The 20048-nt window shown below is 36.4% G+C and overlaps 1 protein-coding gene across 3 annotated transcripts in view; it reads right to left on the bottom strand.

The window, feature by feature from the left end:
• Prkg1 (protein kinase, cGMP-dependent, type I) overlaps nucleotides 1-20048 on the bottom strand; it is a 1308883-nt gene that overhangs the window by 221768 nt on the left and 1067067 nt on the right. For all 3 annotated transcript variants that reach the window (XM_004623947.2, XM_004623946.2, XM_023723235.1), the window contains exon 7: nucleotides 8098-8192. In XM_004623947.2, coding sequence (XP_004624004.1) covers nucleotides 8098-8192 — 95 coding nt within the window. The remainder of the gene's footprint in view (nucleotides 1-8097; nucleotides 8193-20048) is intronic.

Raw genomic sequence — 20048 nt, 5'->3', positions numbered from 1 at the left:
GAGCCGGAGCTGGAGCAGAGAGCTCACCCAGGCAGGAGTAGGCTTCCGGCCGTGATCCGACCTGCGGAGTGTTTCCGCACACAAGGCACAGGCAGTAGCAATGAGCTCCCTGGTGGCTCACACTGAGTTACCAGGCCCACACTTAGTCACTGGGAGGTCTCCACTTTTCCTGTTCTATTGACAGAGTAGAGAGACATTAAGCTAAAGCCCACACTCACAGCGGCAACTTGGAAACTGGTATGAAGACGCTCAGTCACATGGGTGCTGGGAATCCATCCTGAAGTCCTTAACTCCAGGGGACTGGTGGTAGAAAGTAAATCAATTGCCCCCAAAATCACCAAACATGAACCCCACATCACAGCTATGCTGAAGCGCACATTAAGGAAGTACAACAGGAGGTATAACAAATAGGGAAAACATGAATTTTTAAAATGGAGGAAAGAGAAAATTTCAGAGTTGATATTTTAAAAATAACAAAAAGATGAATCAAGAAACAGTATAAATGATTGGGGAAAAATAAAAAAAATAATAGCTAACATTTACTGAATACTTCCTATTTGCCAGACATAAGCTAACATACACACACACACACACACACACACACACACACACCTTACTTGACCTACTAACTTCAACTCCATGAAGCAAGTACTGCGTTAACCCTTTTACAACCAAGAGAGATAAAGAAAAAAGTCACACACCTTGCAAATGATGGGGCAGACCTTCGGACCTGGGAAGTCTCATTTCAGAATTCCTGTATCTAACCACGATGGTGCACCAAGTGGATAGACTAGAAGTAATTTTAAGCAGTCACAGAACCTGAATGGGTTGAAATGAAGCCTTCATAAAACTGAAGGAAGAGATAGAAAAGCACATGACCATCTGAGAGAACAGGCCTACAGTTCAATATTAGTGCCATACTAGATGATACAAAGGAAACATAGGCATGAATGAACAGGTAAAGACAATGTGATGAGAACTATAAATTTAGAAAATATGAAATTTTAGAAAACATTAAATTTTAAGATTTTAATGAAAGAGAGAATAGAGAAGACTGGGGAAGAAACATGCAAGGGGAAAGGGAAATGATATTGAAACATATCCAGAACTGAGGAAAATGCTATTCTCAGAAAGCACACATATTTCCTGAAAGGTAAATTTAAACATAGCCCCACCGGGGCTGGTGAGATGGCTCAGTGGTCTAAAGCACCTACTTAGAACAAGCTTAGCAAAGCACAGGGACTGCGGTTCAATCCCCCAGCACCACATGCCAGCCAGCCCCGCCCCCTAGTGGGCTGAGCTGGCCACACACACACACACACACACACACGCACACACACACAAATAAATAAATAAATACCCACCTACACTGATTATAGCAAAGGTGCATCATGGGAAGGCAAAGACAGCCACCAGAAAAAATGTTAACCTAAAATGGAATTATGATTCAATGTACTGTACACCACGAATGTGAGACTGAAGACAAATAAAACTTGATAGATCTGGCAGAAAGTATAAATACTTCATCTCTGAAAGATTGCTAAAAAGAAAAGCCCAAGAGAAACGAGCTGAGCACCAGAAGTAATAGAGGGTAAAGTAATTGGTTAAAAAAATAATAAACTTAAATATTAAGATGCAGTGGTGTTGGGAAAATACATTTATAATGATGATAAATAATTAGGGAGATGGTTCAGTGGAATAAGCGCTTTCCTGGCAAGTGCAAGGGCCTGAATTCAATCACCGGTTCCACCAAAAAAAAAAAAAGATTACCAATCAGAGGATTGGTGATGTACCACCAGTCAGAACCATATACTAGAAAACTACACAGAAGATAGGAAGGAATGATTGAAGTTAAATACACTATGATACTTGTTTTGTTTCAGAAAAGGATAGAGCTACTGATTAATATTTATATTAAGTATGCATATTAAAAATTTAAAGGTAATTAAAAATAAAAAGGAAAAAGTTCTAAACCAAAGAAAGATACAATTACAATGAGTAGCTCCTAGGAGAAATAAAAGGAGGGAAGTGATACACAGTAATTCTTTGGTTCATGAACTTCATTTGTATTACAGTTTTGGGGAAGACAGCTGTGTTTGTGTTTATGAGGGAAAGACAGGAGTGGACTTGCTTGCAAGGCTAGATTTGATTCTTCCAGCACCCAGCATGTCTGCCAGCAGAGACAATCGCTCTCAGCTTAGTCCTGGGACCCTGGACAAGGCTGGGAATGGAATCTACCCAACACCTGGAAAGCTGAAGACATGCAAACATTTACACTTGAGTCCTCAGGATTTTGCCTACTGAGGTACAAGACTCCAGGGAACACTGACCAGTGATACTTCCTAAGATCTTCGCACATAATGTCCCTTGCCTTCTTTCAAGCTCTATAACAGAAATGCCCAGTGCTCTTGAACTTTTTGCCCTCTGTCTACTTAAAGCCAGGCACAATGCATTCCATCTCATGTCGCCTTTGCCCAAGCCTGGTGGTCTCTGCTGGTCTCTGCCTCATACCATTCTTTACAGTGTTTGTCACCCAACTCCTTACAGCATTTGCCATCTTGTCAAACATTTGTTTGCAAAAGGAATTGTATGCAAATAGAAACATTTGTGAACTGAAGTATTACTGTACTTACAGAAAACAATTTCACATGTGCAAAATGTTAACCATAAAGAAAATAAGATTACATATGTGTATCAGCATAGACGTATACAGAAAAAAACAGACATGTGTGCAGTAAGGAAGGATAAAATCACCTTCAGAGTGCGGACCCTGGGAAGGAGGAGAAGCACTAAGGGAGGCTAGAAAAGAGATTTGCTCTATTCATGATGGTTTCATTTCCAAGTAAGTAAATGAATAATAATCATAAAATTTAAATGGAGTATTTTCTGTGCTATAATTTTGTGAAAGAAAAAATAAATGAGACCAAAAAGAAGTAGGTTGACGAATGTTTGGTGACACTGCCAAGATCCTAGTCCTAAGGGGAGACGTCAGGGCAGTACAGACTTAGAATACCACAATCTGCCTGTGGCTTATTTGATTCACTGTTGTATTAAGGCTGGCCACGTGGCACAAGTGCTGAGAATGAGAAACAACAGTTGTGCACGTCCCTGGAGGCCAGGGCCCTGCAGAGCCGTCTGACATTGAATGCCAAATGCTACCATTTACAGGGATCCTCAGGGCTGTATTTGAACTGCAAGCTCTGTTCCAGCTGAGCTCTGTGCCGGTTGTAAAGTGAAGTGGTCAAATGTCAGAGAGCCAGAGGTCGTGATCCAAGGAAACTTGGAAATCATCTACTTCAATGAGCTTAGTTTACAGATACGAGAGGCAGCCAAGAGAGACTAAGAGGCTTGCCAGTTGTAGAGGCAGCGACTTGCAGTCTAAAGCCTTGCAAAGTACTGAGTACCCTAAACTTTAGTCAAGAGGTAGTGAAACCTCCTTTGGGGAGGATGTTATGCTGGTGATGAAGATGAAGGTGAAGATGATGCTGATGGTGGGACAGCAATTTTTCGGACACATAAACTAAGTTTTAGGCACTCACCAAAGTATTTTTCAAGTATCCCATTTTTTAATCTTCATAAAAAATCCCCCAATTAGGCATATAATTATAAATTTTATTTCAGATTTTGAAAATAAAAAGTATCTCAGAATCTCACACTTAGGGGGTCAGGGAAATAGCCCAGTAGAATAAGTGCTTCCCTGGCAAATGCAGGAGCCTGAATTCAATCTGCAGTCCCACAAAAAAAAAAAAAAAAAAAAAAGACAAAAAGAATCTCATATTTAGTAAATTACATCAACACAGGTAGTCTGACTTCAGAACTTGAACTCATACTCACATTTACACTCAACTTCAGGGGAGAGGCCAGCAGGTGGAAAGGAGTCTGATTCTGTCTCTACTGTATGCAGATTGATTTTATAATTTCCCATTACTAGAGATCCAAGTGAGAATTTGGCTTAGAATTTCATATCATTAGATTCTTTCCTGTATTTTACAGGGTTTCAAGTCATGTAGAGGTGGGGAGTCAGGAAAAATCAAAGTACAAACAGGCTGACCCACATTATTAGAATAAATGTGAAATAATTACTTTTAAGGAAAACTATAATTTCTATATATAGAGAGAATACTTCTCAAAAAAATCTTTCCAAAAGAAAAAACACATTTTACATGTTCTCTAAATGGACAAATCATTATAACAGTAAACACTAAGTGAAACATACTATATCAAACAATAGTGCATAATTTTGTTTTATGCCAACAAAATGAAGAAATAAATGACTACCATTTTTCTAGTAATGAGATGTGTTTGATCAATTGATGTTGATAACATAGCTTAAAAGATGTCTAGTTTATTATTATTGAATATCAGTACCTCAATAATCTCCTAATTCTTATACTTTTAACTATGTACAATATGGAGTTATGCCTTTCCTCCAATGCTTACTGTAAGTTTGGGAATATTATGGCCCAAGTCAAAACCAAGAAATTGTAAGTTTATAGATGTGTGCTTCGCTAGGATTTTGAAAAAAGATTTTAAATCTGTATCTGTGGCGATATAATGTGTTTTTATGTTTCAGAGCATAGGCCACAAATTTTACACACATTAATTATATCAAAGCCATACTCTTAGACAGATATTATCTCCATTTTAAAGATGAAGAAAGTAACATTTAGAAATGTTAAATCATCCAGGAATGTCACACAATGAGGTGTTAGCAAGGCTGGGATTCCATTTTTCAATTTAAATTTACATTTTTTCAAATTTTATTTTTTTTTCTTTTTTTTCAGTACCAGGGATTGAACTGAAGACCTGGCACTTGCCAGGTAGGTGCTTATGCCACTGAGCCATCACCTTGGCTTTAGTTTGACTTTAAGCTTCATTGTCTGAACTACTCCAAAGCATTGATAATAAATACATCCTCTCAAATGTAAAAAAAAAAAGTTTGTATTTATGGCAATGATTGCTATTAAATAAGGAAAAGAAGCTTATTACTTCTAGAAGCAGATCTCTGTGGTGGTCAGGAAGCGGAATTCTGGAGTCAGGACTCGGAGTTCACACTTCATCAGTGTCATTTAATTATCTACTTATCATGATCTTATCCAACTCTCATATTGTGCAGTCTCAAATTTTCAAAGGAATCCTCAAGGGTATGTCCATTTCATCTGACACACTACTGGTAAATTATCAAAACTATTACAATCTGCTGAACAAACTCAGGAAAACAGAAATTTTATTTAAGAGAAAATCATACATATGAAACGTTGTGTTACATACACACAGTGAATGATGATTATAAGTTTTCCAAGTATAAAACATGGTATAGTTTTCAAATCAGTACAGCTACTAACTCTAGTATATATGATATATAACTGTCCAAAGATTTTATATCTGGAAAGCACTATCAATTTTTAGTTATTTGAAAGGGAACCTGTGGAACAAATCAGTTTGATTTTCTAAAATTGGAATTTTTGTATAAAATACTGAAATTTAAAGGAAAGGTAAAAGAGAATAGGCATAGAGACATAGGGCTAAAAACAAGTTGTAGGCCATCTCTGTCTCTGTCTTTGCCTGCCTGTCTCTGTCTCTCTCTCTCTCTCTCTCTCTCTCTCTCTCTCTCTCTCTCTCTCTCTCTCTCCCCCAGGAATTGAACTCAGGGCCTCATAACTACCAAGCAGGTGCTGTGTCACTGAGCTACATCACAGATTCTACGGCAGTTTTTTTTTATTTCATGTTTTGTTTTTGTTTGTTTGTTTTTTATAGTATTTGGTGCAGCGTCTTACTGCATAGCTCAGATTCATAGTGATCCTCCTGGTTTCAGCCTCCCTAATGCTGAGATTATAGCCTAATGCCACCACACCCAGACTAGGTGGCAGACTCAGAATGCCTGGGGACTGGACTGGTATGGCATGTGGTGCCAGGAATCGAACCCTGGTCCCTGAGCTTGCCTGAGCAGGTGCTTAGTCCTCTGAGTTATCTCACTGGCCCTCTATAGCAGTTCTTGAACTACTTTTTAAATATCTTTATTCATGCTGTTGTGGTTACCTTGCTGTCCTGAATTTATTTAAAATGTTTACTTTCCCTGTTCATTTTGATTTTGAGGAAAAGCCAGACTTGGTGAATGAGCTGAATAAAGACATAATATAATTATTTTTACATACCTGCCTGCCCATATTCACTGTATCTTTTACTGCACCTTGTAAAGACAATCACAGAGGCCTAGCAAGAGCAGGAGTATACGTGTGCTCAACACTGGGGGCAGTGTTTAGAGGAAGATTCATGGCAATGGGCTTTTCATTGTAAAAATATTCTAAGAGTTTGAACATCACCCTGCACTTTGATCAGTGCTTGCACTTTGTAGCCTATAAGAGATGGCTGCTGAAAAGAATGGCATAGATGCAAAAGAAACTTGTGGCACCACAGAGTTCACAAGAAAACCCACATGCAGAAAAGGATTCAGTCTAGAGGGAGCGCCATCAACTTAAATTTTAGCATCAGAGCAATATATGTCACTTTTTTCATAAACTACATCCTCTAAGACTTTCCTAGCAATAGATTCTAGAAAGGCCTTTTTTTAGCCATGAAAGTCTTCATTAATTGGAATCAATTTCCGTGACAATAAACCACTAAAAAAAAATATATCTGTTGATTTCCCACTGTGGGTTAGTTTCTGGTATTCTGCCTGTCATCTCAATCAGAAATAGTAGTAAATGTGTCTGGTAGCTTCAGTCTCTCTTGCAGACGATGCTACTTTACACAGGGACACCAAATGTTGAATCAGTGACATCACCCGGTATCCTATACAGCCCTCTACACATTCAGTAATCAGAGGAAAGAGAGATTGTGGAACCAATAACAAGTTTATACCAAAAAGATAAACTTTCTTATTTCATTCCTTTGCCGACATATAGCGAACCTGCTATTTCTTCCAATTCTGACATGGGGAAAATATAACTGCAAATATATTCCATCTGATAAAGATCAGAAGAACTCAGCCAAAGAAAAACAAAAGTTCAGTGAATTTTGTTCTCAATTTTCATAAGGTAATACAGCCTCAATACGATGGCATATTGAGATATATTTGTTTCATTTCTGTAGCTATCACATAAGAAAGAAAATAAATTCTTCTATCTGATTATGGCTTTAAAAATAAAAACTCCCTAAACTATTTTTTATAGAAATGCTTTTACTTCAATTTTTAAATGGATGCATAATTTGAAATAGAAGCAAAACTGACTGACAATTTAGGAGTAAATGACATTCTGGTACTATAGACACTCCTGCATCTGGAATATGATGCAAAGCTAAATATGACAGTTATTTTATTCAGATGGTGTGTATACATACATTAAAAACTCTGAAAATCCTATTTATATTTACTGATAACCGAGATAGTCTGCCTGCTTGAAAAGGATGGCAGGATCCCAAATGTATTTGTCATACGTTTTGTAGAATGCATGGTACTGGGGCTACTTGTTTTCCTCACATGTTACTTGGGAAGAAATCTCAAGTCATTGTTTGTTGATATGAAGTTTGGAAGTCTGAATATAGAGTCTTAGCCATCTTAAAGTGCACTTATTGAGCTGGTCCAGTCTTCAGAGCCCAGGCCTGGTGAGTCCGGATGGACATTAATCCATCTACACCTTCTCCTCCATCTCCATCTCTGTCACCACCATAGCAATGACAAGAGTCACCCAGAGGTGAGCGCTGCCAAGGCTTCACCACACTCTCATCTTCTACTTTCACTAATAAAGATTTAAGTGCTCAAGTGATGAAGTTTCTGTGATTCCAAGTAAAGCTACTGCACCAAGTTAGGTTTAGCAGACTTTCCCACGGAGTCAAGAGAATGGTTGCATTTAAGGAACATAAAAAGACAAGAAAGGTTCCTATCAATGTAACAATGATTTATTAGAAATTCGTCAGTCTTGGGGCCTATAAACACATTGCAAATTCTGACAAATACAAGGAAAAATTCCTATCAAGGATCTGGATTTGCTATTACTACAAGCACTAAAGAAATTATCTGTCAACCTAAGAGCTCAAAATTTAAGACAGAAAATTCTAGAATACTCAATTGAAACTGTCTGCAGGTAGTCTACTTACCCCTGCAAGGCTTTCTCTCCAAACCAGTCTCCTTTTCCTAAGGTTCTCAGAAAGATTGGGTCTTCACTCGGTGACTCTTCACGGGTGACGTTTACCTACAAAGAGAAACCATGAAAGCTAAATCCATACACAAAGTTAGAACACTAACTGATTAGGTGAATTAAATTTACTTCATTTTTAACTTTTGTTTTAATTGCTTCTATCATTTTTCTTGTAAGGATCATCTTTCTACACACTTGTGAATGCACATGCTAGCTTTTCTAGGATATTCCAATCTCTGTACCTAAGAAGAATAGATTGTTTATTCAAAGGCCCAACACGTTTTCATGTTCTGTTTGACTGTAGTTCTTATGATCCACATCCTTCAACTGACAAGATGTCTTATTTTTTAAAATAAGTAAATATATACATTTTCTTTTTTCCCCATAGTAAACAGTATGCCCTTCAAAGAAATAACTATTTTTTTGGCATTCCGTATAATTTATAATAAGCATTCACTAAATTGGAGTAGTAAATTGTTTTAACAGGAAGTTTCATTGCTAACAACATATTCTGGCATCCATAGGATTTGTAGTATGCGTCATATTCCCAGAAGATAACTGACAATATTTTCTTGTTGCATAAATGAAAACATAAACAGAGCTAAGTTGTACCTTTGTATTAATTCACTTCTGGCTCAAACTCTACTAATATTCATAATGCTATCTATGTATCAATTAGAAAGGCTAAATAATTAAAATTCACCAACCTAGAAAATGTAATGAAGCACAAAACTAATTTTTTGAGGCAATGCCAGACACTCAAGCATATTTAAAATTACTGTGTTTCAGGTTTTTCAATGTAGAGATTGGTTGTCAATGACCAGAATTTTTGTAAGTATAAAGGAAGTCTGTGAAAGGTGGAAGGAATTTAATTCCTCTTCTTCACTGATCCATTTGATTACCCCTCTACACAATGTTTCAAACCATGGAAATTCATTCTTAACCCTATTAGCTACCACTCAGCTAAACCAAAGAGATGCTAATTTGCATGTTGATGGGGCGGTTACAGATGTGGAAAGTTCAGTAGGGAGTCTTATTTAAAATTAAAGTTGCTCGGCCCCTATTCCTGGGATTCTTATTCATTCATTAATGAGTAGCTAGTGCTCATTTCTTCTGTTTGTATAGTATCCTAATATATACATTTTTAAAACTTGATTCTTCTGGATATGTACATGAATGCTGCTTCCAGTTTTACTTTTAGTCTGTTTTGTGGTGTTCTTAACAATGCTCTAATGGATGTTCTTGAACTTGTCTTCTTGTGTCTACAGAGAAGGGTTTCACTAGCGTCCAGTGAAGAACTTACAAACAAAGAACAAGTTTATTAATTCTATGTATTTTCAATTTTACTAAGTAGTGACTCACTTATGATACAAACATATGTTTATATCATCAGTGAATTAAAGTTTATATCATACTACATGATTGTAATGGTTAATGCAGTGTGTCAAATGGAGAAGTTTACAAGATTAATTAAGGTCCCTCAGTGGGGAGCCAGGGTCCTCACTTTGTAAACTCCCTCTTCCTGTGCAAGAAGAGAGCACAGAGATGGGGTGAGTGCTACACTTGCCCCATGGGGTGGTACCCTGATACAACGCAAGCAGGGAAGAGAGGCTTGCTCATCCCTTGGTTCTGGCTGCTCTTGTCCTCTGCACCCTTGAACTGCTGCTTTCAGCCATGTGCCACCCTGCTTTGGAACCAGCTGATTATGGGCTGAAACCTCCACAAATGAGAGCTAAGTCAACCTTTGCCTCTTTAACTTTGAATGTCTGGTACTTTGTCTCAGCAGTGAGAGAAAAGCATCTAGGGCAATAATCAACCTAAGTTGGTGCTGTAAGCCATCGATCATTTCTCAGGAAGGTAAGTGCTAAATGACATTTTAATGTTATAATTCTTCCAACCTATTAATATAACTCTGCTGTTTCTTCTCAGATATTTTGATGTGCTGGTCTTCTGGTTTTTTTTTTTTTTTTTTTTTTTCATTTTTGGGTCTCAGACAAAAATCCCTTACAAATGTGCTTGAATATTTTTAATCCATCACATTCTTGGTTCTCTAAATGGCATTGAGACTTGGCTTTCAATGATACAGACACTTGGTAATCTAAATGCTAGTTAAACAACATCGTTAATAATTGAATATAGAAATAAATATGAAGTTTTTAAGTATCATATATTAAAACTGGATGATTTTTCTTGTTGTGGTACGTATTTCTAAGGTTTAAGCACACAGAGACGCATGCAACTGCTAGCAGAATTAGCTGCAGAATAATTCTACCGCTTCAACTAACTCCTTCGTGCTACATGTTTATAGCCACACCACTTCCTGACCTAACCCTTAACAACTGCAGGTCTGTTCCACATTATGTGGGTTCTATCTATTTGAGACTACCAGGTAAATTAAATAGCATTAAACTTAATTTTTGAGGCTATTTTCTCTTCCTCTGCATAATATCTTTGAGATTCATGTAAATGGATGTGTGGTCCTGAAATTAATTTTTATTATCTCTGAATAATATTCCATTGAATGAATATATTGGTTTTCTTATCCAATGGATCCACTCACTGAGGAAAATTTAGTTGCTGGCAACTATTAATGAAGACGCTAGAAATATTGATGCAAAACTTTTATGTGGATTACATTTCCATTTTTTCTAGAATAAGCACCACAAAGTATGATTCCTGAGCTACATAGTGAATGCTTAACTTTATAAGAAATTGCCATCTTGTTCTTCACACTGTTCCCCATTTTGCATGCCCACTTGCAGGACATGACAGTCACATCTGCTCCACCTCTTCACTGATGCTGCGTACAATCAATTTCTTTCTTTCTCATCAGCCATTCTATTAAGGGTACAGTAGGTCCTGAGATAATCTACACTTTCTTAATGACTTGTGAAATTCAGAATTTTTCATATGCATTTACTATTCTTGCATCTTCTCTGCTGATGTATCTATCAAATTCATTGGCCTTTTTTTTTTTTTTTTTGCGGAACCGGGGATTGAACTCAGGCCCTTGCGCTTGCCAGGGAAGTGCTTATTCCACTGAGCCATCTCCCCGGCCCTTCATTGGCCATTTTTAAAAATTATTATATATTTCTCACTTAGGCTCCAGACCAGTCCCACCAGATACGCACTCTGAAACTATCTCCCTGATAGTAATGTATCTTTTTATTCTCTTATCACTGTCTTTCATAGAATAAAATTTTATAGATCTAATAAAACTAAATTTATCCTGTTTTATTTTATGGATTGAACTTTGGGTACCAGGCCTAGGAAATATTTGTATCACCCCAAATTATATTTTTTCTAAGCATTTCTTACTGCATACTCTACTTTTTAAATCTATTAGCAATTTTGAAAATTGTTATATGAAATATGAAAGTTAACTCATTCACTTTTTTCCTCCTCATATCCTTTGCTGTGAAAAGAACTTCCTTTTCTCACTGATTACTTCCATTCACTGATTGCTTTTTGTTTCTTCATTAATGTATTAACTGTAGGCACATTATAGATGCCATCTTAAATTTTTATTATACACGGATATTTTACACCTATCAAATCTGTTCTCTTTCTTGGATGACATAACAATGTGACTTTGCTACTTTAGATTATTAATATGATGGATTATATTGAATGGTTTGGCTTTTTCGATATTTAAATTATAGTGTAGTACTTACATCTTCAATGTCTCATGCAGTTACTACGGCCTACACGCAGCTATCCACTTATTACAGTATAGATACTGCTGCTGAGAACTTGATTATTTAGTTTAAATTACTTTTTTTTGTTTTGTTTTTGTTTTTTCAGTACCTGGGATTGAACTCAGTATTTAGTTTAAATTAGTTAATTTTTATTTAGACTCCAAACGAAACTATTTGACACTAAATTAGAGTGTATGCACACCACACATTTCCAAAAACTCAGAAAGACAGCATGAATAATTATGATCTAGCTAAATAGTTACTAATTTTAATAATGTATCTTTCTGATAGAAATTCTATCAGCTTTAACTGTTTCTTCATCACCAAATATTCTTGACTTACTGTCCTAGTTGGGGTGACTGGTACGACCCTAAATGAGAATTGGTGATAACGTGCACATTTGTATTAGGAGTGCACTTGATCTAAAGGACATATTTTTCACGCTTCATCATGACATGTGTAGGTGTTGGTGCAATGTCACTACAAGGTCTTTGGTATTCTTTGGTGCTCCCCAGCCCAGTCTTCCTTGCACTCACTTGGGAAAAAGAATATCATGCTTCTAGGCAAGTGCAATGTACTGAATAAAGCAAAGAGAACTCATTCAGGCTTACTGGAGGCAGAAGCAGGTATTTTATACATCACCACTAGGGGCATCTTACTTACAGTTTAGAAAAAAATCTCTGTACACAATTCATAGAGAAACACAGGATTTCAAGGTTTAATTCATAATATTATGCTTAATGAGATAAGAAAAATTTATTTTACATAAGAAAACATAATATGCAGCTACTTTGTCTTAATTCAATGAGAACAAAGATTTGTACTAATAGTGTTTGCATCTTATACTATGAATAACTGCTACAAAGACAATATGCAATGTATTAATTATTGTAACTGTCCTACTAACCTGTTTTGAAACTGTCTCATACAAGCTTTTCTCAATAAAATTAATAAAAAATAAAATAAAGTAAATACATAAGACTAAACAGGATGAAATCCAATTTGTGGCCTACATCCTCCATATTGTGTTTCCTTCTATCTAACAGAATTTTCTAAGAAAAAGTCTATTCAGTGGTATTGAGGAAAATATCTTCCCCAGAGTGAACTTTTGTAAATTTTAGAAATGCATAAGAAAACAATTTTACATCAGCAAAAGTAAAACAAAACACAATTTCATAAGATTAACATTTCACAATTTGTTTTCCTGTTAACTTTAGCCAATTCTTATTATCCATCTGTTTTCCTTAATCTACACCCAGGTATTCTCATTGTCCACTGCTTATAGCAATAAAATTATTATATTAATTGACATCATTAGGAATAACAGTTAACTATGGAAAGAAAAACCTTGAATGCACCAAGAAAGCTTTTAAATGCTTGATTTGTGTTACTCTCTCAGCATGGCCACATTAATTGAAATATTATCAAAAGAGCTGGTTCCTGCAGTATAATTTTCATGCTGCTTCTAAATATGCTACAAAACTCAATACAAAACACACAGCAGCACTAATGCACTTGTTTTCTGCTTAAACAGGTAACAACAATTACTTCTTTCAGGTCATGCTGGGAATTTTCAGTAATTTGGTGGTCACAAAGGTTCATCAGATACCCACCTTAATAGATAAATGCATCATTCTATAATAGCAAAGAATTAGCCATATAATAAGGAAAATATAATTAGATTCTCAGGACAAAAAGGCCCCTTGTGACCCATCAGAGAGCTTATATCCATGAGGATTTTCCATTTTCCCTAATTTTTTGGCCAATGGTAACCATATAATAAATGACAAACACTAAGAATCTACCATATAAACACAACAAAATGTTTTCTTTCCCTTAATACTGGAAAATGCAAGAAACAATTTTGACCATAAATGTGTGACATGCCATTTCATGATACTAGCTAAGAAGCCAGTCCCTACTTCTATTTCTAGCCCAGGATTTCATATATTGTCCATCAAACAAACACACACAAAAATATAAATATGTTTTCCTATTTTAGAGGGACATGCCATTGGCATAAAGATTCACTTAAGCATTTTTTAATTCAAAATTAGTCCAAAGAGGAATATCTGAAATGTAATCTAAAACAATCACTCACGTAGCATATTTACAGTGCTTCTGCAAATCTTTCTGTATGGAGAGTAAGCACTGGAGTCACTTTTTTATTAGAAAAGATAAATTTAATTAACTGTAAAATAATAAGTATAAAAAATAAAACTGGCACATTGCACTTCTCTCCTTGTTTCTATGTACTCAGAATACAAAATTTTATTTTGTGTGTGTAATATTTAGTGCAGGGTCTACAGGGTCTCACTACACAGATCAGACTTATAGGGATTCTTCTGTTTTCAGCCTCCCAAGCCCTGGGATTGCAGGGGTGCACAACCATGCCCAGTCTCAATCACAGACTCAGTGAGCTCTGGGGGTGGGGCAGGCAAGGCAGGCAGAGGGATCAAACCTCTGACCCCTGCATCTGCCTAAGCAGGAGCTTTAGTCTGCTGGGCTATCTGGACGGCACTTAAAAATGCTTTTTAAATACAGTTTATAACAGAGCTGGGTATAGAGGCACATACCCGTAACCCCAGCATTTAGTTGGCTGTCAGGACCATCACCATGAGTTCAAAGGTGAGTGCCAAGCCAGTCTAAACTACAGCATGCGACCCTGTCTCATAAAACACAGCAGCCTGGGGTCAGGGAGATGGCTCAGTAGAATAAGCACTTCCATGCCAAGTGCAAGGGCCTGAGTTCAACTCCTAGTTCTGCAGAACAAAACAAAACAAAACAAAAAGCCCACAGCACCCTTCCTGTCTGACCACCAGTTTGCTGATCTGGAAGACCAACAGAGAAACCTGGTAGGCTAGCCACTGCCCTTCCAGCCTTGCTGCCAAAGTTCACTAATTCTGCCCCTGCCGCACTAAGACTGTCAGGGAGACTTGGCAGCCATAGCCCTGTCCCTCCAGCCTTCCAGCCAGAGTTTGCTGATTCCTGCAGCCACTCCTTGCCCTGAAGACCACCAGGGAGTCGTGACTACTGCAGTGACCTGCACGAGCCTCACAGAGCACTACTCTGCACCAATCCACCATCTAGAATTCCTTGCACAACTTCGACCTGCATCCATCATCATCAGATCCTTTTTGAACTGCAGCTTGCCCCCCTCTCCTTAATAAGGAAGACACCACATTGAACTCCACACACCAAGAGCTTTGGTGAGCCTGCCCTGCCCTCCCACTCTCCTGAGAGCCTTGCTGATCTGCACCCCACCCATCTACCATCACTGCAAAATATAACAAGGCAAAGAAACGAAAGGCAATCTCAGACCTCCAGCCCACCCAAAACAAGTCCAGGAGACAAGCTCATAGAGGAACTTGGAAGTTATATACCTGAAATGTTGGAGATGATAGCAACTAAAGCAAAGAAAAAACTCCATCAGGCTATAGAGTAAATCAGACCAGAAATAATCTCTCAGGTTAAAAAAAAAGACAGCACTCATGAAAGAATTGTTCAATAAACCTAAGGAAGGCACAGATTAAAAAATAGAAGGAAATAGAAAAATAACAGAAACATTGAATGAACAATACAAGAAAGAATTAAAATGAAAGTAAATAACTTTCAACCCCGATTGATGTATTCTGCAAAACTATCAAGTGTAATGGAAATATTAGATACTTCCTTTACAAAGAACAGTTGAAGAAATTCATGACAAATAAACCAATCCTACAAAGAGTACTAACAGATATTTAGGAAGAAAAAAAGATGACCACAACTTCAGCAACAACAGAAGAGAACAATCAAGCAGAGCAAGCAAGTAAGCAAAGGAGAAAAGTAGGGATCTTACAGTAGGAAAACAGCAGGACAAGATAATGCAATACATATCATATCAGTTATAACTATCAACATAAGTGGCCTCAGTTCACCAATCAAAAGAAGCAGACTCAAAGAGCGAATAGGGTAACAAAATACAACAATATGCTGCATACAAGAAACACATTTAACTCAAAAAGAAAAAAAATAGACTGAATGTCAAAGGAGGTAAAACAATACTCTATGTGATCAGAACCCAGAAAAAAGCAGAGGCAGTTATTCTGGTTGCTGATAATGTCAACTTCAAACTAAGTGTAATTAAAAGAGACACAGAAGGTCACTACACACTTGTTAGGGGAAAACTGCAAGAAGAAGAGATAACAATTATAAATATATATGCACCCAATATAGGAGCATCCAACTATGTAAGACAAATTTTAACAGATATGAAAACTCTAGTGAACAATAACATAATTGTATTGGGGGAATTTAACACTCCATTGACACAAGAGATAGATCAACCATGCAAAAAAATGAGCAAAAAAATAAAAATAATAGAACTAAAGCAAACATGTGAAGAAATGGACTTAGTAGTCAACTCCACCCAACAATGGCAGAACACACATTTTTCTCAACTGCACATGGGATGTTCTCCAAAATATATCATGTGCTAGCACATAGAACATGCTTAAGTAAGTGCAAAGGAATTAAAATTATCCCATGCATATTATCTGACCACAGTGTAATGAAATGGAAAATTATTGACAAAAGAAAGAGAGAACACTTAATAAAAGCATATAAAATAAATAATATCATTCTGAACAATCAGTAAGTTACATATAAAATTAAGAAAGAAATTAAACAATTTTTACAATCTAATGAAAATACAGATACAAGTTACCAGAATCTGAAAGATGCCATGAAAGCTGTCTTAGGAGAGAAACTTATAGCAATAAATTGTCACAGGAAAACAGAATGAGCAGAAATAAACAATGCTATGCTGCACCTTAAACTACTAAAAAAGAAGGGTAGTCAAGTCTGAAGCCCTCAAAAAGGCAGGAAATTATAAAGATCAGAGTAGAAATAAACAAAGAATTAATGAGTCAAAGAATTGTTTTATTGAAAGCATAAATAAAATTGATAAACCCCTAGCCAACATCTTTTGAAAAAGGAATAAAAGGGCTGGCCAGATAACTCAGTGGACTAAAGCACCTGCGTAGGCAGACGCAGGGACCTGGGTTCAATCCCCGGCATGCCGTGCTGGCTCCACCCTGAGACACGTTGAGATGGCAAATGAGACTGGGCGTGGTGGTGTGTGCCTATTATCCCAGTGCTTGGGAGGCTAAAAACAGGAGGATCACTATGAGTCTGATCTGTGTAGTGAGACCCTGGAGACCCTGTACTAAATATATTTAAAAAAAATTCATGCAATGAGAAATGTAAAGGTTGAAATCACTATAGACTTATAGAAATTGAGATGATCAATACTTATTTCCAAAATCTTTACTCTCACAGAATAGAAAATACAGAAGAAATGGACAGATTCCTAGATGCATATGAACTACCAAAGCTAAATCAAAATGTTATAAAACTTCTGAGTAACTTAATATCAGCCAAGAAAATTGAAAATGTAATAATAATAATAATAATAATAATAATAATAATAATAATAATAAACTGCCAACAAAGAAAAGCCCAGTTCCTGATGGATTCACAGCTGAATCTACAAGAAATTTAGGGAGTACCTAATGCCAACTCCTCTTAAACGCTTAAACAAAATTGAAAGAGAAGCAATTCTCCCAAACTCATTCAGGGGAGCAAATACTACTCTAATACCAAAACCAGTGAAGAACCCACATAAAAAAAGAGAACTACAGGCCAATCTCCCTAATGAACATATGAGCAAAAATCCTCAATAAAATACTAGCAAGCAGAATGTAGCAAATCATCAAGAAGAATTTATATCACAACCAAGTGGAATTCATCCCAGGAATGGAAGGATGGTTTAATATATGCAAAACCATAAATGTAATACACCACATCAACAGAGTCAAAAACAAAAATCACATGACCATCTCAATAGATGCAGAAAAACTTTGGACAAAGTCCACTCATTCATGATAAAACACTATAGAGAATTAGAATAGATGATATTGACCTCAACCTGATGAAGGCCATCTATAACAAACTAACATCCAACATTATACTTCATGAACAAAAACTGAAACCCTTCACTTTAAAATCAGGAACAAGACAAGGGGTCACTGTCACCACTCCTGTGAAACTTAGTTTGGGAAACAGTAGCCAGAGCAATTAGACAAAAGAAAGAAATAAAAGGAATAATGATTGTAAAGGAAGAAGTGAAATTATCATTATTTGCACATGACATGATATTGTATAGTAGAAGAACCCAAAAATTCCACTAAAAGACTTCCAGATTTAATTACCAAATTGAGTAGCATAGCAAGATACGAAGTCAACACTCAAAACTCAATAGCATTTCTATGCACCAGCAACGGATGCACCGAGAAAGCAATTATGGAAATCATGCCTTTCAAAATAACACCAAAAAAATGAAATACTTAGGAATCAATCTCAAAAAGGATGTAAACTATTTATACAGTAAAATTATAGTACTCTGAAAAAAGAGATAATAGAGGATTTCAAAAAACGGAAAGACATTCCTTGCTCCTGGATAGGAAGAAACAACATTGTGAAAATAGCCATACTTCCAAAAATGTTGTACAGTTTCATTGTACTCCCAATTATAATGCCATTAGTATGGCTCATGGATCTAGGAAAAAAATTGTTCAAATTCATCTGGAACCAGAAGAGACCTAGAATAGCAAGAGCAATTGTGGATAACAAAGAAAAGGCAGGAGGTACCACAATCCATGACTTAAAATTATACTACAAAGCTATTGTGATAAAATCAACATGTAAAAAAAAGACCTGAGGATCAAGGCAACAGATTAGAAGATGTGCACAGAACTACAAGCACACTCAGCCACCTTATATTTGAGAAAGAGGTCAAACATGTTCATTGGAAGAGAGATAGCCTCTTTAATAACTGATGTTGCAAAAACTGGCTCTCCACATGCTAAAGGCTTAAAATAGACCTATGCCTATCACCTTGCACAAAACTACAGTCAAATTGGATCAAAGATTTAAATATTAAAACTGATACACTAAATTTTCTGGAAGAGAAATTAGGTAGAAATCTTATAGACACAGGAGTAGGTAAAGAAATCCTGAACAAAATCAAGCTGCATGAGAAATACTTCAAAGAATCAACAGTTGGGATTTCATCTTTTTGAAAATCTTCTGTGTGTCAAAAGAAATCATAAACAGAGTTAAAAGAAAACCCATGAAGTGGAAAACAACTATAGTAGACTATCCACCAGGCAAAGGACTCCTATCTAGAACATAAAAAGAATTTTTAAAAATCAGGCCACCAAAATTCAAAGACCCAATCCAAAATCAGGCATCTGAGATGACTATGTACTTCAGAAATGAAGAGATACAAATGGCAAATAAATATAGGAAGAAATGTTGAATATCATTGGTCATTGAAGAGATGTAAAGTAAAATGATACTGAGATGCCATCTTACACCAGAAAGAATGGCTGTCATCAAGAAGTCAACCAATAACAAATGCTGGAGAGGCTGTGGGGAAGAAAGAACCCTTCTCCACTGCTGGTGGAGTGCAGGCTAGTACGAGCACTATGGAAATCACTACGGAGATTCCTCAAAAAGCTAGATTGGCCTGGGGAGATGGCTCAGTAGAATAAGCACTTCCCTGGCAAGCACAAGGGCCTGAGTTCAGTCCCCAGTTCTGAAAAAAAAAAGTAAAACAAAAAGCCAGGTTGGAAGTTCTATTCAAACCAGGTATTCACCTCCTATGTATTTTTCCAAAAGAACTAAAATCAGCATACCACAAAGATATATGTGATGCCATGTTTACAGCAGCACAATTTGGCATAGGTAAATCCTGGAAACTACCTAGATGCCCATCAACTGAAGAATGGCTAAAGAAGATGTGGTACTTTTACACAGTGGAGTATTATTAAGCTATAAAAACAAGAGAAATTTGAGGTGTTTGTAGATAAATTGATACAGCTAGAGAATATACTGGTAAGTGAAATAAATCAGATCCACTTGTGCAAACAACGTATTATTTCTCTAGTATGAGAACATGAAAGAGTAAAGAATATCTTAAAGGTATAACAGATAGATACTGTGAAAGAGAAAGAAATAGTTGAATGGAAAGGAAAAACTGGGATGAGGAAAATGACAAATGGAAGAATGGAAAAAGATATATTTGAGTATATGTGAAGAACAGACTGGATAATTGTCTTTTCAGTTTTGTTTCCTTTTGGATTTTTTTTTTTTTTTTTTTTTTTTTTTT

Source organism: Octodon degus, unplaced genomic scaffold (assembly GCF_000260255.1).
Source record: "Octodon degus isolate 3935 unplaced genomic scaffold, OctDeg1.0 scaffold00005, whole genome shotgun sequence".
Taxonomy (NCBI): domain Eukaryota; kingdom Metazoa; phylum Chordata; class Mammalia; order Rodentia; family Octodontidae; genus Octodon; species Octodon degus.
Note: the sequence above shows the minus strand (reverse complement) of the source record. Positions and strands in the feature narration are given on the sequence as shown.